General features: G+C 44.4%; 1 protein-coding gene across 2 annotated transcripts; it reads left to right on the top strand.

Moving 5' to 3' along the window:
- The first annotated feature begins 3,415 nt into the window (after window positions 1–3,415).
- TBXT (T-box transcription factor T) lies at window positions 3,416–12,450 on the top strand. 2 transcript variants are annotated; one of them, XM_065835185.2, is made up of 8 exons: window positions 3,416–3,699; window positions 3,870–4,134; window positions 4,724–4,858; window positions 5,572–5,633; window positions 5,726–5,787; window positions 6,699–6,875; window positions 8,408–8,540; window positions 10,389–12,450. In XM_065835185.2, the coding sequence occupies exons 1-8, from the start codon at window positions 3,494–3,496 to the stop codon at window positions 10,654–10,656; spliced, it is 1,308 nt and encodes a 435-aa protein (XP_065691257.1). In that variant the 5' UTR covers window positions 3,416–3,493; the 3' UTR covers window positions 10,657–12,450. The 2 variants fall into 2 exon arrangements, with proteins under 2 accessions (XP_065691257.1, XP_065691256.1); XM_065835184.2 differs by having other exon boundaries at window positions 8,411–8,540.
- The last annotated feature ends 10,091 nt before the right edge of the window (window positions 12,451–22,541 follow it).

Genomic DNA, 22,541 nt, shown 5'->3' on the forward strand with positions numbered 1-22,541 from the left:
CGGATCGGCTCTGTTCCCCGGGCGGCTACGGGAGGCGGGAGCTGCAGGGACGCGGCTCCAGCACCATAGGCGGTGTTAGTCACATGTGTGTCCCCCCGCGAACTGCAAGTTGAAAGATAATTAAACAAATACCTCCAATACCTAAGCCCGCTGTTATTTTCACGCGGCATCCCTAGGCGATTAAAGCTGCACATGGGTCAGCTGGTGCCCGAGCGCGGCGGGAGCGGACCCGGGCTGGTTCCCCTTGGAAAGGTGTCTGGGGATTTGTGCTGTCCCGGGGAATAAGGAAGGGAATGACGGACAGGTCTTATGAACCCGAGGTAACAGCTGGAAGCTACTACTCGCCCCACGCAAGAAGTGTTGCTATAAATCGAGAATCTTTATAGCTGTTAGGCTAGAGGAAGTTTTTTGGCTGTAAACTGTCATGCACTGCAGCTCTCGGTGAAAAGGCTCTGAAAGTGGGGAGTCCTCTCTCCTGAGAACCAAAGTGCAATTAAGATCAGAAAGAGTTAGAAGGAAATAGAATAAAGACGGCAGGAATCCAAGCCGAGGAAAAACTTTTCTTTTTTTTTTTCTTTTTTTAATGGTCATTTAAAAGTTTAAGGCTAGATGGACTTCTTTTTCGGAAGACCAGCTACATTTGAGTGCATACATTATTTGTGTGGAACGAGTGGTATAGTCATTTGCGAAGTATTAAGTAAAATGTATCAAATCAAATTCAACTTCAGCTCTCCTCCTTTTGCCGAAAGAGAGTCATCAGTGCAAAAAGCAGTAACCATACAGATAAGTGTCTGCTGTCAAAGCGGTTGAAGTTCCTTCCTATTCCTTGAAGCATCTATCCAGAAGAATTCAAATAGTGTTTTTAAAGCTCAGATCGCCTAAACACACATTTAATACGGCTCTATTTATTTTATTTATTTATTTTGTAAACGTTATTTTTCCACCGAAACGGCCCCGTCTCTTTCAGTTCCGGCTGGTTCTGCTTTTTTCGGCTCTCAAGCATGTTCGTTGTCAGGTGAGATCGGTTTGAGGTAGAATCGAGGCTGGAGTTTGCCCTACGCGGGACTCATCACCACCACCAGCGCTCTCCACATCCCTTTTCTGCGGGGGGACCGTACCCAAAAAGTTATGAGACTTCTGCAAGAGGAAAAAGTCCCTTCTCTTCCCTTCACCTGCACGGAGTGAGTGACTGTTCGTGCGAGTCCTTCTTTGGGGTTAACTTCTCCTAGTGCTTGGCTCTTTCAGGATTAAGATGTCTGAGATGTCGCCTTCAAAGTACAAACCCAAAATAAGGTGTTGCTGCCAACCCAAGCGAGCGACAGTCTGCCGCGGTCTTTCAGGGTTTGAATGCTCACGGCTTTGGGTAGGACCTGTTTCTGTGTTTTGAAGGGAGCACCTTAAGTCAAATGAATACCTGACACTGAAAAGACCATCTCAAACTATTTATAGCAGCGACTACGTATCCATTTAGTAAGCTTCGCTCATAATTTCTTTGCAAATGGTACTTTCCCCTTCCAAAGAGGACAAAAAGCGGCCGGTAGATGCTCAGTCACAAAAAGCTATAAGAAGCTTTAATGCATGAATTAATCTGAAGGGACAACATTTTTTCGCGTTTCTGGACAGTGATTGAAGAGAGCTGGCGTGCGGAATTTAACATTTCAGGTTGAAGGGGAAAAAATAAGCTCTGCGGATTTGAGCAAATTAACGATACACGAACCCGATGGTGCTGTGTAATGAAAATAAAATCGTGAGTCGTATCTCCTAAACCAAAAAGAAACCGAAAATAATAGCGGAAGCATTGGGTTTATTTGAAGTTGGGTGAAGGCAGACACGCTGTGTGCAGAGCGCGGAAAGTCAAGGGGTGCAAGCAGAGGGTGCAGGCAGGGATGCCTGCCGGCAGAAAGAGCCGGTGCCCAGACTGAATCGCCGCCTGCATCCTGCGAAAGAGACCCCTTGGTAACCCAGACTCCCAGCTCCTTCTGCTCCCAGACAGCTTTCCCATGTACCCTGGGTGCTTTCTCCTAAAATCTTAAAAAACCCGACGGCGATGATGCGCGGTGTTTGGAGACTGGGGAGATGCTTATTGTAAAATAAACCCTTATTTTTACACCGCGTCGCTTCTTATTCCCTTTTCTTTGCTCCCGTTTAAAGAACTTGTTATTGTTTAAAGAGACCCCATTGAACTATTTCCTGCTCATTGTCACCTCTCTCCCCCTCGCCCTCTATCCAGGGATTCTCACGGAAAGGTAATAAACTGTTTCCCTCACACCACAGACCGCCGCAGCCCCCGAGAATGCAAACTATTAAAACACCGGCGGGCGGGAGGGCTTCAAAACAGCTCTCCTCTTCCTCGCCCCATCTCTTGCTTTTGTGCCAAACAACTTTAAAAGAAATTCAGCCCGTTGCAAAGTTTCACCCATGAGGGTCAGCCTTCACCCTTGCCCTCAGAAACTCGCTGGAGTTTCTCCTTGTTGCACAAAACGAAGCCTTTAGCTACCGATCTGGTTTTTAGAAGTATCTTTTTATTTAAGTGGGTTGGCTCGTAAGCATCTATCTGATTTTTAGATATATTTTTTCATTTAGGTGGAATGGTTCGAAACCATCATGGTGGAGCATCTCGGCTGCGAAGGCACTGTCTGTAGCGGTGATGGGAGATAAACTCTGCCCCTTTTATCACGGGTGGGTTCTTGTGATCCCTGAAAGACGGGGAGACTGTGGCGGGGGCTACCCCTACTGTGCCACCAGCCTTCTGCTCAGCTGCTCTACAGGGTGGTTTAGGCTTTTTGGTTACGTTTTCCAGCAAGGGTTTGTTGTTGCTAACTGCAGCCTTCGCTTCAGCAGAAGCGCCACGACTTGTGCCAAGGGAGCGTGGGAAGCGGCGGGGCGGGCGCGGGGGGCTGCAGGCAGGCTGCGGAGGTCAGAACTTCCCATTTTTTTTCCCTTTATACAAATCCGCGGGAGGCGGGGGTGTCTCCCGTCCAGGACAGGCTGCCTAAAAGCAGACCTGGGGGCTCGCTGTGGCGGGCGTCGGTGGCCCCGTTAATGACTGCAGCAGGGAGGCGGGAGGGTGCCGCACGCAGGTTATGAGGCTGTTGCCGAGATGGGCCATTTCCTCCGCGGCTGCCGGAGCCCCGGCCCCGGCGGCTTTGATAGAGGTGCAAACATTTGGGGACAGATTTACATAAAATAGCCGCGTTTAATCCCGCGGGCTGCAATTAACATCACAGGCTTCCCCGGGCACCGTTGTGATATGGCCGCGGGCAGCCAATCGGAAAGGCTGGTCGGAGAGATCAAAGCGGCCGTCCGCCAATCAGCGAGGCCCCCCCGCCGGCATTGTGATGTCACCGGGGGGGGTGTTTATGACGGGGTATAACAGCGGCCCCTTCCCCGCTTCTGCTTGCTGGGGCCGCGGAGGTCAAGTGGAGTCAGCGTCGGCCCCGCCGCTCGGGGCTCTTCCAGGGCGGCTGCCCCGCCGGGCGGGTGCGGGGCCAGGATGAGCTCCCCCGGGGCGGAGGGCGCGGGCAAACCCCTGCAGTACCGCGTGGATCACCTGCTGAGCGCCGTGGAGAGCGAGCTGCAGGCGGGCAGCGAGAAGGGCGACCCCACGGAGCGGGAGCTGCGAGTCACGCTGGAGGACAGCGACCTGTGGCTGCGCTTCAAGGAGCTCACCAACGAGATGATCGTCACCAAAAACGGCAGGTAGGGGTGACGCGGGCCCCGTGCCCTCCCGCCGCCTTCGCCCCCGGCCCACGCACATCCCGCGCGGGGCGGGGGGCCTGGGGATCCCGGCGGCGGCGGTCGCCCCGCTGAGCCCGGGGGGGGCGGGGGCTGCCCCCCGCCGTGCCTCGCGCCTCCGTGTCGCCTCGCAGGAGGATGTTCCCGGTGCTGAAGGTGAGCGTGTCGGGGCTGGACCCCAACGCTATGTACTCCTTCCTGCTGGACTTCGTGGCGGCCGACGGGCACCGCTGGAAGTACGTGAACGGGGAGTGGGTGCTGGGCGGGAAGCCGGAGCCGCAGGCGCCCAGCTGCGTCTACATCCACCCCGACTCGCCCAACTTCGGCGCGCACTGGATGAAGGCGCCCGTCTCCTTCAGCAAAGTCAAACTCACCAACAAGCTCAACGGCGGCGGGCAGGTAAGCACCAGGACCGGCAACGGCTCCGGGCCGCCCTCACCCCGCTCAGAGGGACGGGACTGGACCGACCCGGCCTGTGGGGTGGCGGGGGTCCGGCCGGGCCACACCCCGTGCCCTCCTTCATGTTCCTTTTTATGTCGCTGCTATCAGAAGTGCTGGGATAGGTTGCACTTTTTCTTCCCTCTGCCCCTTCTCACTGCCCTGAACTGCGCTCTTCCAGGAGAAGTGGTCTTTCGGCCGAGGATGAGTGCCCTGGTGTTTTGACTTTATCTTTTTTTTAAATGTCTGCTGGTCTGAATAGTACAAGCGATGTTGTTGGTGCATCTTTCTGGCTACTTATTGCCACCTGTTTGCGACTACGCAAGCTATCCTGTTAAGTAACAGGGATGTGGATAACTAGGCAAAAAGTTGGGGTGTCTGATTACAGTGTTCCTTTCCTTTTCTTATACTTCACTTTTAGGGTTTATCTGTACCTGTGGCCTCTTCTCTGCTGGAAAGATGGATTGTTAGATCCTTTAAAACCTCAGTGTTTTCTGTGCCTGTCAGCATCTACCCTCGTTCTGTCACTGCTCTGTCTGTTTGCTCACAGATCATGTTGAACTCTCTGCACAAGTATGAGCCAAGGATTCATATAGTGCGAGTGGGTGGCCCACAGCGGATGATCACCAGCCATTCCTTCCCAGAGACCCAGTTTATAGCTGTGACGGCCTACCAGAATGAGGAGGTATGCACAGCGGGGAAGAAAGGATGCAAGTACCAGGAAGTTTCAAGTGGCAAAGTGCATGTTGCAGAGCAGAATAATGGATCTCTTTTCACATTTTTCAGTTCTTCCTATGCTCTGTTTGAAGCTTAATGTAAAAAATTAATTTAATGTGTGAAAAAGGCCTATGCACATATAATAACACAATCTGATCACTGTTTGTCTCAATATCTACTGCAAATTTTGCAAGGGAGTAATTCTTAAAAGATTCAGTGGCGCAAACAAGTATGGTAAGAAATACAGTCGACATTTTCAGTTAAATAGTGAAATAACCGGATGTGCCATTTTCAAACCTGGTCTTTCTCTGATAGCCAAAATGAATATCGATGCTTAATGAATCTGTAAATTACCAATATCTGAGATGTTTTTGATACCCATTCTGCTCCGGCTTGAATGTGAAGCATTTTGTAACTCTTTACTAACATTCTTAGCCGTTTCCCAGGCAATACAGTCTCTTAGAATTTGGCAGATGGGCTAATTCGTAGCACTCTGCTAAGACTTCAGAACTTACAGGATGTTTAACTGATTTTTGTAAATTGGTTTCACAGGGCTAATCTTATTTCTTCCAAAATCTACCGTTTCACTAACTTCAATGGATAGTCCTAATTTGAATCCTAATATTTGTATGATAATGAATGTTGATACTTGCAAATAAAGATATTTGTTGTTGTTTTTAGATCACAGCTTTAAAAATCAAATACAATCCATTTGCAAAGGCCTTTCTTGATGCAAAAGAAAGGTGAGAGCTCTTAACTCTGTTCTAAAGTGTGGTTTTTTACAGAGATTTGTAAAAGTATATTCTTAACTAATACAGCATGGTTTCTTTTATAGAAGTGATCACAAAGACATGATGGAGGAAGTGGGAGATAACCAGCAGTCTGGGTATTCACAGAGTATGTTTCCTTTCATTCTGTGTCATGAACTTAACTTTGATTTCTTCCATCTCATCTGTTATGTTAAGCAAAACTTTGAGAGTGGTGTTTGCTGGCTGGGTTGTATAGTTCATAGAGAGAATAATATTACCGATCTTTATGATGGTGGTTCATGCAGTTTTATGTTTGTATAAACATTATGATCTATGTGTGTGTGATTAAGACATCTGTATTACATTCAAAATTATTTAACAGCATCTTGCAGTTACCTTCATGTCCAAAAAGACAGCTGCTTTTGTATACAAGGACCGCAATATGCATATGGATATGGAGACAAAAGTTTACTTCAAAATACTGCAGAAAATTATTGAAATGGTACTTATGTTTTAAGTACTTTAAGAAAATTAGGGATATTTGCTTAAAAAGTTGTATTTGTGTTTTAATGATTTCTGGTTTAACAGATTATTGCCAAAAAATGTTTGCAGCCTATTAAGAGAGAAAGCTGAGTTGCAGTAGGAATTGGTTTTAGTGAAAATACTTCTTAGCAGTCTGAGAAATCTCAGAATTTAGCGGTAGATTGAGACTACCAAAGAGCAATTTAAAACTGAAGATTACGCTAATGATTACTGAGCACACACTACCTGTGCAAGGAATGGTTTAACCACTTCAGTGTTTCCTTACTGTGATTGTAATTAATTGATAAGTTTAAAAATGTTAGCTTGACATAGAGCTTCTTCTAAGCTGTTTTCTAATTTTCATTTTATTAATTCAAGAAAGTTGTATATATCTAGACTTTTCAGCCATGCTGAAACTCTTGCTTCCTTTCCCGAGTGTTGATTTCCTCACTTATCAATTATTTATCTCGGTTTGTGATTCTTCCCCTGCCTGGCCATATTTTGTACCCATCTTACACACCTTTTGCTTTTTCACAGTAGGTAGTTGGCTTATTCCTGGGACTGGGACTCTGTGCCCACCTGCCAATCCTCACCCTCAGTTCGGAGCCCCTCTGTCTCTCTCCCCTGCTCACAGCTGTGAAAGGTACTCATCGCTGAGGAACCACCGTCCTGCCCCATACCCCAGCCCCTACACCCACAGAAACAACTCACCAAGTAAGTCTGACTCTGTAAAAAGATCTGTAAAAAGAAGGGGAATGAGCCAAGGGATGTGAGTCCTGAGCAGCGGGTGTCTTGAGTGATCCCACAGAAATTGTGGTTGCTATCTAGCTCAGTTGGCACAGAGGGCATGGAGCCAGCTTTGCAAAGAAATAGGGATGATGAGTATGTGTCCTCAGTCTCTTTATGATGGAAAAACTGAGGGTGTGTAGAACTGTCTCCTTCTAATTGATTATATTATATTGTGTGGGTTTTGTCTTGAGCTCTCGAATTCTTGTAACCAAATGAAGTTAAAATTATTTTGACTCTTTTTAAAGTTAAGTTGTAAAGTGAGGATATTAATTATTAGTTATAGGTAATACAATGAAATGAATTATATGTCCATTTCTATTAATAGTGTCACTTGTTACTAATACATAATAAATAAGGGCCTCGTTCTCACAGTTATACTTGCCTGTTGCTGTACTTAACACCAGTGCATTAAGGTTGTTCTCAATGAATGTGTCAGAATTTGTGCTCAGAAATAGCCAAGTTAAGGGAGTGAAGAGAAATGCATTTTTAACAGCAATTTCAAAAAATTATTATTAACTCTCTTTTGCTCTCTCTTTCTCTTGTTAAAAATTTTTGCTCTTCAGCCTGTATGGATATTGAAGGTTCCCATTTAAAAAATATTTAATAGCTTGAATTGTGAAGTAATACACAGGCTTCCAGAGGCGGCCTGGTTAATCTTATATGGAGCTTTGCAGTTCATTTTAAAGCAAAAAACTAGCTTTCTGTGGACTTTACTTGTGTCTTGGAAATCTTATGCAAGTTTTACGACTTAAAACAGAATAAAAGAACAGAATATCTCTGGTGTTCCTCCTTGTTCCCCAGTCCTTAACAAGGAACATCTTCTTTTTCTTCCTTTAACTATCTTCTGGTAACTTCTTTCTGGTTATGGATGCCTGTATGGAATTCCATTTACAGCTTCCCAGTGCCTCTGCCATGTTGACCAGCCAGTTTTGGTAGTAGTTTAAGCCGCAGTCCAATCACTCCTCATGGTGCCTAAGACAGATTTCAGAGCTTGTAATGGCATGGTCAGCTCAAAACTGGGATGTGTGGTTGAGTGATAAGCTTATTATCTGGGGCTGTCAGACTATTATTGCTAATGTAGAAGTTGGAGATAAAGAAAGTGCTGGAGGAGTGATTGGGATAGTGTACGTAAGGACCGTATCTCTTCCCACTGACTGAATGAAGAAGCATGGGCTGAATAAAGGGTGGTTTGAGGACAGCTTTTTGGCTACAGATTCTTCATAGAAATAAGACTTTGGAATTGTAAGTTGAACAAAACAACACATCAGCAGGGGCATGCCAGTGAAGTTTTAAAATTGACACAACTGGTAGCTGACTTCAGTTTCCTGTGTGTGTCAGGTTTGGTTTTTTACAAGGCAGTAATGGGGAGGGTCACTTAAAGCTGTACATTGCATTTGAATACAAGATTGTCATTTGGTCTGATTCTAGCATTTTTAAGTGCCTGCTTGTTTTCTCAGCAGCCTATACCGATAACTCCTCTGCCTGCCTTTCCATGCTGCAGTCCCATGACAACTGGTCTTCTCTAGGAGTTCCCACACACACGACAATGCTGCCCATGAGTCACAGCACTGGCACAGCTACCAGCTCCAGGTAGGAGCCCGTCCCTCAGCAGCCCTCAAACTGGTACATTGATGCTTTCTAGGAAGAGAGGGCTGAAAAAGGAGGCAAAGAGTTAATCAGCAAATTAGAAATCCTTATGGCCATGTGTGACTCAGTGGCCATCTGGGATGGGGTGGTGTCACTGAGAAGCACTATTTACAAGAAAAATATTGAAGAAGCAGATAAAAACTATATTTTTGTGGTTTGGGTTTGGCAATGTAGATGCTTGTGACAGCAATATTTGATATATGAAGGATTGCAAATCACTTAGGCAAACATCCATTGAATTTGAAGATGCACTTTTAAACTTCATCTGTTTTGCTTAAAAGCAAAACGGTGTTTAAAAAGTTTAGTTTTGATCTACTGCATTTTAGCCAGTCACTGCTTTCTCATCCATCTCCACAAACCCTTGTTCTGCTACAAATGAATGGGCAGTGAACCATGATGTGGAGAAAGGAGCAAGTGGTTGAGGCAGTAATTCTTTACTTGAGCATTGCCACAGAAGCCAGCATAACTTGGGATTATGTACTCTGTGAAAACCTTTCCCATTTTGTGATCATATAAAAGTATCTTGTCTTGTACCTTTCTTATCTCAAAGTTTTGGATCCTTTAGCAGAGATTTAGTTTACAGTCAGTCCCTTGGAGCTAAACTTGCAAATTTGAAGAAATACAAATAAAGTGGTAAAATCTTTGCTATTAAGAACAGGGGGATGAGATTTGGACATCTTTCTTGGCAATTCAGAGCTACTACTCTGTTTGTGGAAAGCATTTTTATTTGAATCATGCACGTAGACAGCTATTAATCAGAGTATGTACTATTACCCAGGATAAAATAACTGTATTACTGAATGTAAGTTTAGTCCTGAACATATGTTCATAAAGTCAAAAGGTCCTCCTGGCACCTCTTCCCATGTCTGGCCCCCAGGATACATACTTGGAAAGTTGCGAAGTCCACTGAGTTTCAGTTACTGCACTAACAGTTGTCCAGTACATAAAACCAGTAGAATAGGAACTGTGGGACCTGAAGGAAGGCTTTTCTGCCATCCCTTTTGTCTAAGTCCTTGTTTGTAAAGTAGGGAGAATATTAATTTTTTTGTTAAACTGTTTGGGATCAATAGGTAGAAAGTGCTATGTAGTATTACACAGCAGGACTGAAATTGTAGTGTTTCTCTTGAATCAGCTTGTTTATTTTAATTCCTCTGTGTGTGTTTATACATATGTGTATACATACACACATACCCAGAAGAGAGTGTGGAGGCTCTGGTGTCCTGACAAGGGTTTTTTCCCTTTTAAGCAGCCCTTTCTGTAGTATTTGTGGAATCTACTACCATCAATCTAGCTTAACATAAAATGATGAACAAAGTCCTAGGAGGGCTGAATTGCTGTCTGGAGGCATCTGTCCATCTCTGACTACAGAGGCACTCAAGGGGAATTAGGGCTTTTACAGACTCATGGAAATGGGTTCAAACCTGTCTGGGTCCATCAGCTGCTGTGTACAGCCACCTCCATCATGTGGCTTTCCCCTGAGAAAAGGGTATGGCGTGGCTCAGGAATCAGCTCTCAAACCTTTGCATTTTTCAGGCCAGCCTGTTCATTCCTCAGTTTGGCTTAAAATTTGCTAGCATATCCAGTGCTGGAACCTGCTGTTGGGAAAACAGGGTGAACAAGACCTCCTGCCTGGGCATCCTTCATACCCTGCAATGGCTGAAAGATTCCTAAAGAAATTTACTGTCTCCAGCAAATGAACCCAGCTTTGGAGGTGTGTTGTGACCTGAGCACCTGCCAGCAGGGACCAAAGTCACTAATAACCTATTTTATTTATCCTTTTCCCCCTTTCAGTCAGTATCCCAACTTATGGTCTGTGAGTAACAACACCATCACACCGGTGTCTCAGTCAAGTGGGATATCCAACGGCCTCAGCTCCCAGTTTTTACGTGGCTCTCCAGCACACTACACCGCCCTTCCACACCCGGTCCCTGCTGCCTCCTCCGCCTCCCCCCTGTACGACGGGGGGACACCCACGGACCTTTCTGACAGCCAATACGATGCCTCTGCACACGCCAGGCTCGCATCCACGTGGACGCCTGTCACCCCTCCTTCCATGTAAACCCAGACCTTTCCCTGTAAGACAGACTTTGTAGCTACTGAGTTAATTTAAGTGATTAATCCTCAAGGAAGAGAAAAAAGGACACATGAAGTAAATTACAGACAAAGCATCTGCACTGATTTGTAGAGCATCTACATTATACCTCTTACAGTGAACAGTGCATCACTGACTTCATGTAGAGTTTACAAACCCGGTGAGTGTGCAATTCTGAGAGCAGATTCACTGCTTTTAAGTTGTTTGTTTGTTTGGTTTCTGTTTTGTTTTGTTGGGTTTTTTTTTAATTATTAATTTTGGTAGACCTAAGTTTTGAAACTTTGACTTAGATTCGAAATTTCTCAGTGTTCACAGACCTGAAGTTTGGCGTTGTTCTTATCTGGACAACTTTCTTGAGTGAGTTACTCCTTGTTTTTCAGTTTTTGTTTTGTTTTGTTTTTTTTTTTTAATGGCAAACTTAGCTGTAGTCATGAAAAGTTTTATTAACCGTCTAGTTAGAAGCGTTCTGAAATATGCACAAATGTAGCTGAGCAGTGAAGTTTTTGGAAAATCATGTGCACTAACACGTATTTGCCTCACAAATACGTTGTGTTCTTAATGTATGCTTATTTCCTTGCTGCTGAATTAATGTTGAGACAATCTGCAAGAACTATATTCTTCCTAATAAATGCGGTATTAATGTTTGGTCTATTTAGTTTTACCACAAAGACTCCTTTAGAGGTAAGTTTTGCTGTTTGATCATATAGATTTCAATACCTGTCAGCTTGGGTAAGCGATGCATTTCAAACAGCCAGTGTCTTAATAAGGAGCCTTATCCAAAACCTTTTGGAGCCATTGGAAAAACATCACTGTTTTTTTTAATGGTCTCTGGCTCAGGCCTTAAGGGAGGGAATTCAAAACCTGGAGAATCATCCTAATTTATTTTATTTCAGTATTATACTCTGTTGATCTATATTTATTATTTGGTAAATTACAACTTTATTTTCTACATGTTAAGATATGTAAATAATCCCTCAACCTATGGTGTACTCTTTTAAGACAATCATATGTGGGATACATCACCCAATGGCACATTGAACAGCATTGGATGTAAGTATTTAACTTATTGTAAGAGTGAAAGCTCTATTTACCATAAATTTGGGGGAAAAGTGCAGATATACTAAGCTTTAAAATATACTGTCTGCTTGACTTGCTGGAAAGATCAGGTCCTGATAAAATACTTTCTTCAGGACTGATATTAAGTAATATGATCTACATTTCTGATGCAGGCTAAGCCAAAACATTGTTCTTGCACGTCTCTTTTCTCACTGACTCTCGCTTTCCTCGGGATATGTACTTGCCAATTGTTTTGCATAAGCCATAATAAAGAACGTTTATATTGAAGTGCCTAATATAGCGAAGCAAAATTCTGTATCAGGGAATTCCTTATACATCTCATCAATGTGTGCTCATGTGCTACAGTGGCAGCTTTAGGATGAAAAGCAAATATTTGCCACCATTTTGGTTTCTTTGGCACCCTACGGGCACATCTCTGCACCTGGAAAGACTTTGGCAGGGCTTTCTCCCAGCAGAAGGATTTGTGTGCAACTGCAGGCTGTGGTTTCTCGGAGATTCTCCAGCAGGAGACAGCACCAGAAGCAGATGGCTGCATGACCGTGTTCTCTGTCAATATGTAAATATTGATCTAAGCGCTCCTATTTTATTGTGAAGGTAAATTGTGTAAATGATGTAAGTGCATTATTATTTAGACTGTTTTGTAGAAGTTAGCAACATATTTCATTGTGACTTTTTTTAACTTGTATTTAGGAAGTATAATTTAAATCGGAAAAAAAAATTAAAGATTCTTGAGTAAACTTAATGGCTTTATTTCCAGTTTGTAGGGGGTGGTGGGAAAGGTGAAACAGATGCACATCATATATGCTGAACCTACAGTCTGTTGACCTTCTGTGGCGCAGTTTCACAAGTGGCTCCTGCTGTACAGCAGCTTCCAGCCGTGGGTGAAGGGTCAGAGAGTTCTTCGTAACCAAATTAATGATTATTTAGTCATAGAGAACCTAAAAGGATCTCTTGAGATGCTGCATACATTCTTTTCATCTGCTTCTCTATTTTAATTTTTTTTTTTTCCTTCTCATTTTGGTAAATTCCTGACTCACTGGTGGTCAGGGCTGGTACCTGCAACTGGTGTCGCTTCTGAGAAATGACATGGTCAGTGGCAGAGCCCAGGGAGGTGGTAGATGCCACATCCGTGGAAACATTCAAGGCCAGGCTGGGTGAGGCTCTGAACAACCTGATCTAGTTGAAGATGTCCCAGCTCATTGCAGGGGGGCTGGACTAGACAAGCTTTGAAGGTCCCTTCTAACCTAAACCGTTCTATGATTATATGTCATGAAGGGAGCAGCTTTATCTTTTTCCCCAGAGTGATACCTTCAGAGCAAACACCTCAGGGGAAGAAGGTGATCAGCCTTCCATGCATTGAAAAGGACCCATAAAGTGTGAGAGAGTCCAGGGCTGCAAGATATCCCTTTGCATGTCCCCTGGCAGGCAGGCCGCTGTGGGGGGTGTCTTTGCTCCAAAGAACCTTGTGTGGAGGACAGCCCACAGCTGCTGCCCAGCACAGAGGTCAGCTGTTTCTCAAGTTCTTGCAGAGCTTGTACTGGAGAAACGATGGCCGTGCCCATGTGGACAAAAATAGTTGGGGCTATTTATTAGATTTATAATCTAATTTAGCTGGGACCTTCTGGCTGTGAAGCAGAGGAGCCCAGTCCCCATTTCCTGCTGCAGTTTTATGCATGGCCTTGCAAGCCTCTGTGAAACCATTTTGATGTGCACTTAAAGCTGGCAGGAACCTTCTGATGGCTGAAAGGCCATGTGATGCTAATCTGGAAGTGGAACTCTGGGTCCTGAAATAGGGAACTGTTCTGGGCCACCTTGGCAATGTTATACAGGTAACTTCTCTGCTGCTCAATACTTGCATACTTGTTTTGGGTCTTGAGCCAAAAGCAGATTAACATTAAAATAAATTAATTTCCATTAAAAGATTCCTGAGCCTGAAGAATAAGCACACACACATGATCTTCATAGGTGCAGCATTGTAAATCTCCAAGCAGCTCAACACCGGTATCAGATGGATCTTACCTCATCAGCTTTTTTTGCTGTGGCTTTTCTTTTTTTTTCCTCCCATGCTTTCAAGTTAAAGAAACCAAAACCTTTCATGCCATTGAGCACAAGTTGCACATTGCTTTAAAGCAGGCTGAACATTTCAACATCTATCTTTTCACACCTGCTTTCCACCATCTTCTTCCTGAAGTGTGGTTTTTCTCTTACTGGCTTCATGTGACCAAGCAGCCTCGCCTTACAAATACCAGCAGGGTTGTAGTTGCTGGAGGAGCAGGGCAATCAGACCCAGATGACTCTACAGATACTCAAGCCAGCATGAAAACCACGTGGACTTCGTATGACTCATCTGAAGTGGCTTTTCTCACCTGTGGGATTGTGACATCAGCGCTGTGCTGTGCTCCCGCCCCAGTCACCCACTAGCGCACTCCTGGGGCTGGTAGCAGAGCTGGGGCAGGGGCACAAATGCATCTGACATTTCCAAATGCCAAGGAAGGCTGGTGTGAGATGGTGCACCTCAGCCAGCCCATCGGCAAGCAGGGCTCTGCAGTTTCCCTGTACGAGCTACACCGTGGCTCTCCTCCACTCCTGTCACTGTGCTGCATGCCAGATGAACACTGGGGATAGAGTTAACTGCATGTCTGGCAGAGGTTCAAATGTGCAGCGACTAAGCCATCAGCAAATGCTCAGGACTTTTAGGAAACCTATACTGTTTACCATCTCAGGTTTTTTCCTTCCTTTATTTTCATGTGGGTAATTAACAGTTGCCAGCTGCAAAAATCTCTGTAGCCCCCTAAACCCCATTGTGCAGAAATGTCTTGCTCGGTTTGCAAAAGCCGTGTGGATACTCAATACCCCTCAGGAGTGAAATGTGAGACTGGGTATTCCCACACTTGCCTCCAGCCTGATTCTTCCCCCATAGATGTCGATCAGATTTGTGAGTTGAGCAATGCACATTAAGTTATTGCATCACTGATGTCAATAGATCGATTAGTAAAAAGCAACTAAAATATATTAAAAAACCCACAAAAAAGCTGTGAATATTGCTAGGTAGGTGTAAGGACAATAAGCAGAAACATGTATGTTTTTTAAATGACACATAGATCCATTCTAATGGCTTAGATCCATGAAGAAAATAATTTCCTCTTCAGAGAGTCTGGCTTTAGATACTCTTGGATTTCTCTGCCTTTGGAAACTGAGATAAAAAAAATGAGGCAGTCAGTCTGAGTGGTTCATCGTGCAGTCCCAATATTTCTCAGTGTCTAATAGCAGCTTACAGATGCCTTCATTTCTGAAAACTTCAAACATTCCTTGAGAAGACAAGAATAAACCCAAACCTAAGTTCTTCCACTGCACACACCACTGTGATATCAAGGATCTGGACACTGTGGACTTTAAAGCCCAAGGTTATTTGATGGTCTACAGCAGTTGCTTTTGTAAACAGAAAATCCACAGGCCTTCTCAGGGATCTCTTGGAGCCACCAGTGCTTTGCCACTCTCGAAATTCATCCTTCTGTCCTTCACATTCATCTTCTTCCCTTGCTCTCCCAAGCTGACACTGCTAGTTTTATTCCTGGGAACCAGAGCAAAGCATCCATATACAGATGGAGTCTCTGTTAGTCTAAGTGTTGGCTCATGTTTATCAAATTTATCATGTCTCAGGTATATCTACACTGCTGATAGGGGCAGGGTGGGTGCCAAAGCCCATTCCCAGTAATAGTTTCCCAGAGGTGGATGTTGGCTGGCTGTACTCTTGAGTCAGCGTGGAGCAAATAGCAATGTGTTGGAGTTTATGTACATTGTGTATCACTCTATATGATTACACAGCTCTCTGCAATACAAATTTCAAACTTTTTATGGATGGCACAGTTACAATAATCTTAATGTACTTTTGGTGCTGCACTCCCAATATGTTTCTGAGCTCTGTATCCCAAAGCACCACTGGGGTGGTGCCATGCATATGTGACCAGAGGAGTGAACATCCTCTTATAGATGGCTGGCTGCATTTTCTAGGCAAACAGCTTACATCTTTTTTCTTGCTCTCCCCTCCCCTCTCCTCTCCCAGTTTTGCTGGACTGCAAAAGTAGGTTACTGTTTCTTGGTGCTAGTAAACTAATTAACTGCCTCAGTCAGTCCATCAATTCCAATAATTCCTCCGTGATATGTAGTTACCAGACTCATACCGTATGGAGTTGGAAGGGGCCTCTTGAATCCAGTTCCTTAGTTATAGACAATTCCCTCACTGAGACCTTCTAGGAAGACACCACGATTTGTCTCAAAATTGGACGTCGAGATCTTGGAGAGTTTTGTGTGTGTGCTTGTGGCAAGCGGTGCTGCTTCTTTTGTTGGGACACTGTTGCAGTTCCCTTGCTTTTCAATGCTTAGGAGCTGTCTTTTAATGTTTAGCTGAAATTTATCTATAATCATCTTATGATTATCTGTTCTTGAGCCAAAACCTATTCCCAGCTTAAATAGTTCTTCTTCCTCAGTAGTATTTAAGATTATATATATTGTTAAGCAGTGATTACTATGCCTCTGTTTTAATAGGTTATAAAAACCCTTTTTCTTGGGTAGCTTTCCCTCTCCTGGTGGCCCCTCTGCAGCTATATGGTTTGATGAAAGTGGGATCACAAGTATACATGCTATAATGTACAGGCTTGCAGAAGAGTCTATGCAATGGTGTGCTGCTTCCATAGTTGCACTAAGACTAGCCCTTTTGATACCTTTGAAAATCACATTTTCATTACCTAGAGTTACATCTGTGATTGACTGGTCATGGTGATCCAAGTCTTTCTTTAGCTATTTTTTGCTGATAAAGTCCCATCTTTTGGCAGGAAGTATTATTATTAGTGTCTTGACTACGACTGTGTACTTGTCTGGTTCTGCTTTATTCCACTTCCATTTCTCCCTAATTGTCCTTTAGGATGTCTCCATTCTGCTTTGCATTAATGACATCTCTCAGCCTCAGATCCGCAGCAGATTTTTGTCAACTATATCGTTACTTCTGGACTGTCATTAAAGAAAGTGAAAGCTGGACAACTCATGATGTATCACGCAAGGCCTTCTGTCCCCGCAGAACCTGGGCTGCATTAAAGCGGTGGAGGTGGCACACAGGCATCACAGACCCACCTCATGGCTGGCCTGCCCCTGTGGACAGGGGGGTGGCAGGCAGATGATGCTAGTTTGGATAGGCATAGCTGGCTGATCATGTGGGAGGCTGATTCACTAGTGGGGAAGAGAGGGAACTGCAGATACATTTGGGATGTGCAGGGTGGTGGTGAGTCTCTGCCTTAGGAGCAGCCAACCTGGTGCTTGCAGGTAGATGTGTGTGGGACTCCTGAGCTAGAGTTACGCTGTGGGACTGTTGTTGCTGGGAGGAATGAACTGCTGTGGGCTGGTGAGAACTTTTTTTTCACTATATCTTCCTGGGATAGAGCTGCTGCTTGGTAATACTCCTGTGGTGGGATGGTCGGGAGAACCTGCAGCTTGGTGCTGTGGGCTGCCCTTTGGCTCAGCCTCCAGAGGGGCAGCTTGCTGCAGTGTGATCTTGGTGCTTTTTAATGTACTTAATTAATGATTGCTTCTGCCAAGAAGCTTGTGGTCTGGAAAAGATAAAGCCTTCATGGCCCTTGTTGTAGGTATCCCTTGCCTTGGGTGGAGAAAATGCTGCTGCTTCTGCCTTTCTTGCTAACATGGAGGCAGTAGTGGGGCTGGTGGCTGCTTGACTTGCCAGTGCTGGGGAGGGAGAAAGGAGCATCCCCACTGAAGGGGACTTGGCTGGTAATTGGGACATGCAGGTTACGCCCACCTTCAAAAACCACCCTTGTCTCAGTGGCAGAAAAGTCTGATGGCTCCCAGAAGAGGAGGTTTCTCTAAGAGAAGCTGAAATAGGCTAGTAGCTTGTCTTCACTTCGGCTTGACTTCATGAATTTCACATTATTTTTAGATTCAAGGTGGCTGCTATTAGTTACCCTGTATAACCATTCTCTGTGTACCATTCTCTTTTTCCTTGTATGAACTTACACTAATGAAGCTTGGCTGACGACACGCTCAGGGAGGCTGCCAGTGTGGTCTAATTCACTTTGACAGACTTGATATCAAATGGTCATTACTCTTCCTCAGTTTTATTTCAGCTCTGATTTATGTGGTTGTGGTGGTTCCAGTTAGCACAAGGATTGAAATTGGCACCATTTTACAAAAGGTTTTGGCTTGTTAAGTTGGGTTCTGGGCACTGTACTGAATGTGTGCAACTTCATCATCAATGTGTTTTGCCATTCTTCACCTTAATGCAAGATTAGTAATAGTAATTGTGAAACTTTAATCATTCTGAGAACTTCCCACATGAAAACTTCCATTTCAACACACTAGAAGCAGTATCCCCTGTTGCATTCTCTGCCTGAATTTATGCCCAAAGGCGTATGGTCTATGTAAGATGCAATTGCAATAGTTGTAACCTAGGATAGCCTTGCGTTCTGGTTGCCTCTCTCTTACTAATATTTGGATGGCTCATATGAGTTTCCATCATCTGCCACTTCTTTGCCCAGATATATGTTGACTATAGTGGGTGGGAGTGAAAAGACAGAAATTTCCACTCACCCCAGCAGCAGGATTTTGCATTTCCTGTAGTCATCTTATGTTTCCACAGAACAAAATGCAGTCTTACCATCAAGGCTAGTGGAAACTTCTGGCTGTTCCTGTTCCTTTGGTTTGGATGCATGCAAATTCTCTCAAGAACCAACCAAACCAACAAAATACCCAACAAAACCCCCCTGCAAAATAGCCATGGGCTGGATGCACTCTTTTCTTATGCCCTTAGTAGCTGGAGAATCTGTCACCTTTTGGTGGTGCCTCAGCTGCTGTGCAGCTGTTTCTGGGGTGTTTGCAACGCTGGAGCTCGGGGATCTGTGCAGAGGAAGGGGGAAAACCAGACCTAGGGTCAGACATGTCAGTGGAAGGGGATCACTCAGTCAGGAAATCTGAGAAAATGAGTCCTGTAACTTTTTGACAACTTTTATTTAAGGAAGTTTTCTTGTATCTGTGGGTGGATTATTTGTGGTGAGCATAGTGATTTCTTCTATAGTGCATAAAGAGCAGTGACACAGTGTCACTGAGTTTTTGATGGTGCAGATGTTAACATAAAATTAATGAGAGTAAGTGTGACTACCCTAAGCTAGGGTTGTTTTTAAGAACACTAAAAATACTCAGCAAGTGGACTCTAACTTGAATATAGGTCTGGTGACACCTTCCATTCCAGGAAGAGTAAAAAGGGATAAACTTTGGCAGCTGGGCACGCAACAGTCTCTCTACTGTGTATTTTTTTTTTTTTTAACCTCCAAGCACATTTTTCTATGTAGGTGAGGAATGATGCTCATCTTGAAAGCACTTGCTTCTGAAAACCACAGAGCCGTTGTCAGGGAATGCCAGGGAATTCTGCAAACACATTGACTGTCAAAAAAAAAGAAAAAAAAAAGCAGGAATTAAACAGCCCTTTTAAAATTACCTGTCAGAATACTAGATTTGTATTTTTAAGCTGATCATTGCCAGCAAACAAGACTAACTTTTAATTTTGACTTGACTTTTTTTTGGGCCAGTGAATATATGACATCGTTCATCAGTCTGCTAATTTGTAAGTTTAAGGAACCCCTTTTTTGTTGAATTTCTGTTAGTAGGTGATCAAATAAGGTAAACTTCATTTGCTCTTGATAGAGGGCTTCAGAAGTGATTTTACAGATCGCCAGATTCTGGGGTGTACCATTCTCTTTTTCCTTGTATGAACTTGCACTAGTGAAGTTTGGCTGATGACATGCTCAGGGAGGCTGCCAGTGTGGTCTAATTCACTTTGACAGACTTGATATCAAATGGTCATTACTCTTCCTCAGTTTTATTTCAGCTCTGATTTATGTGGTTGTGGTGGTTCCAGTTAGCACAAGGATTGAAATTTATCACTAAAATGTGCATTCTCCCCCTGAACTTTGAATTTTTAAAATTAGTGCAGAAAAATAATTGCACACAACTACAATTTCCAAGTCTCTGACAGACACTTTCATCTCTGCTTTAGCTCTTACTCTGTCCCTCTGGAATGGGTTATAGTGTGCTGCTGCCAATGAGATGGTCCCCCTGAGCATACAGGTGTGTGCTGCCAGGTTCACCCCACTCTCTTTGCCTGCAATGTCCTCTGTGCTGCTTCCTGGTGCATTGCTAAAGGGAAGTGATCTGGACTGAAATTGGAATTTGGAGAAGAGACCTTGTGCAGAGATCTCCTTCTGCAGACTGCATTACCCTGAAATGTTCGTAGAAACACTTTGCTCTTTCTCCTTGTGAAGAGTTTCTATAGAGTCCAAGGTGCTACTGTCAGCACTTGGCAAGTATTTAGAGGCAGTAAAATTAAGGCAGTTATTGTGGAGAAGGTCGTGTCAGCTGAGATGCTGATCCTGAGACAACAGAAAGCTGGAGGTTAGCTTTCCCTAAATGATGATTCCTCACCCCAAGTCCCATCTTCCCTGTGTGGGAAAGAACTGACTATGCAATCTCCATGTGTGACTCTGAAATTGAGCTTCAAGCAGCTGGAAAATATCTTTGTGAGGGATGAAGATGTTCCTGATGTGCCACTGTCAGGGCTGTGTGTAGCCCTCTCTATCCTCGCTTTGGAGAAGAGCATGTCATATTCCATGTACTGGCACCACCTGGACCTCCAGGAAACATCTTCAAAGTGAAAAGTCACATTGCTGATCATTAATTTTGTTTGTTTGTTTGTTTGTTTGTTTGTGTGCGGGTTGTGTTGTGGCAGTGTCTCCCTGCATGTGCTGGCACATGTAATGAGCTGAGGCAGAGGCTGGGAAGACGCAAAGCCCCTTCCACTGCTCAGCTGAAGACTCCTGCTTTGGAAGCGCAACCTGACCCAGGAGGAGGAAAAAATCCTGGATGTGTTGGAGAGTGAATTGCGCATGGGATGTGCTGACAGGTTCACAGCTACTACTGGATGAAAATAGCTGACTTGTAAGCACAAGTGGAGGTGCAACAGCAGAGCTGGGCAGGAGCTTCCAGCTTGTTCCTGCTGCTGGGGAATGCTCTCCTAGCATGGGAAAGCTCAAACCAGCCTTTGCTAACGGGTCTGCCAGCCTGTGAGGAAGGTGTGTGGAGGGGTTTTGTTCATCTGTTTGATAAAGTCTCAGAAATGAGCACTGCAGCTGAACCCTTCCTTGGGCTGTCATACACCTGAGTGGGCGGTCAGGAGGCAGCTTCTGGCACTTTTTCTCCACCACTGAAATGTCACTGGTTATTTCTAGAACAAGGTCAATCAGGTTGCTTGTGACAAAGTACCTCCTGTCAGACAGCACTAATATAAGTGTCACTAGTCTTACCTGTGCAGCACAGGACAGTTTCTGTGCTCAGACCTCTGTTGCAGAGTATTGGGGCCGCTCCAATAAGGAAATGTTTAAAAACAAATGCTCCTTCTCTAGCATCTTTTGCTTAGTATCAACCACTTGACTGACAAACAGCCCTGCTGCAGCATGAGGCCACCTGGGCTACTGCTGCAGGCGAATTTCACCAGCCACAGCTCAAACACCTCCTTTTTGTCTTTTTTTCAAGATTGTAACAATTGCTTTTGCTAGATCAAATACTCAAAAAAGCATCTAACAAATAACCTGATGTTTTAACCTGATTTTTGTATCTGCCTGCTTCATTTTTTGCCTGGATTTGGAAACTTGAAGCAAGCATGTCCATGGGGTACTTCATTACTTCCTTTAAAGTGCTTCTTTCCGCCCTTGGTCCCCTTCTGCTCGTCCCCTTCCACCCCTCGTAGGACACTTTCTAGGTTGCAGTGTAAGGGAGGGAGGACAGGAGTCCATGGGGGGCAGGAACACCCCTCTGAGCCGGGGCTGTACCAGGCTGCTGGGACACACCTGCCATAGAGCAAGAGCCTTCGCTATTGCTGGTCTGCGGACTCCCTCTTGTGGACAGACTTCCCTCTCCTGCTTCCGTGCGTGTGAGATCGCAGTGGTGTGTGGCCCGGCACAGCTCAAAGCTGATAGAAATTAATTGGTAGGCAAGCACGTTCTGTGTACTAATTATTAAAACATACTGGGCTTGCCATTTCTGGGGTGTAACTCCATTGTGTGAACCAACCTCAAACTGGCCCTGTGAATAAATGCTGCTGCAGAAGAAACCAATTGTTCTATTTGCATTTGGCAGAGCAGCGTTACAATTTTTAAAAGCTGCCTTTTGTGTTTTGGCTGCCACTTACTACTTTTTATTTTTCCCTGTTGTTAATATGTTGCGTGTTAGCAACTGAAATACTACTGGTTCTTATAGTGCTGTGTAGGTTTTCAGATATTCTAACAAGGAGGAGAAAAAAGCTGAACTTAGTTTTAAAAATGTGTATATGAAAACTGCAAGAGCAGTAACTTCAGATTCGCCTGCGTTGTGGTCACTGTTCCCTGCTGTTGTTGTCTCACACGTGATGAACTGCTGTAAGTCCTTCCCTCAGTCACTTGTACAGCTGTTCTGTCTCTGAGGCAGCACTTCCAGGATTGCCTTTCTGAAAGTCTTGTCCTTTCTGACTTTAATGGCATTTATGTGTTTTCCTTGACCATTTAAATCTCTTTTCACTGGAGTTTTAAAGACAAGAGGTGCGCTAAGGATGGATGACACGCTTTGAGCAGGATTTCATAAATGTGTCAAAGCATGGCATCTCTTGCACTGGCTAATTGCCAAGATTTAGTTTCATTTTTCTGAATCTTAGTCTGTTAATAAATGTGAACATTCCAGCTTTACTT

The sequence above is a fragment of the Patagioenas fasciata genome, chromosome 3, assembly GCF_037038585.1.
Source record: "Patagioenas fasciata isolate bPatFas1 chromosome 3, bPatFas1.hap1, whole genome shotgun sequence".
NCBI classification, from domain to species: Eukaryota; Metazoa; Chordata; class Aves; order Columbiformes; family Columbidae; genus Patagioenas; species Patagioenas fasciata.

Bases quoted from the DNA above. Each gene is read 5' to 3' on its own strand.
- TBXT (XM_065835185.2), top strand. From the start codon at position 3,494: ATGAGCTCCCCCGGGGCGGAGGGCGCGGGCAAACCCCTGCAGTACCGC. The intron at 4,859-5,571 runs GTATGCACAGCG...TGTTGTTTTTAG, and splicing joins CGGCCTACCAGAATGAGGAG to ATCACAGCTTTAAAAATCAA. The intron at 6,876-8,407 runs GTAAGTCTGACT...TTGTTTTCTCAG, and splicing joins CCACAGAAACAACTCACCAA to CAGCCTATACCGATAACTCC.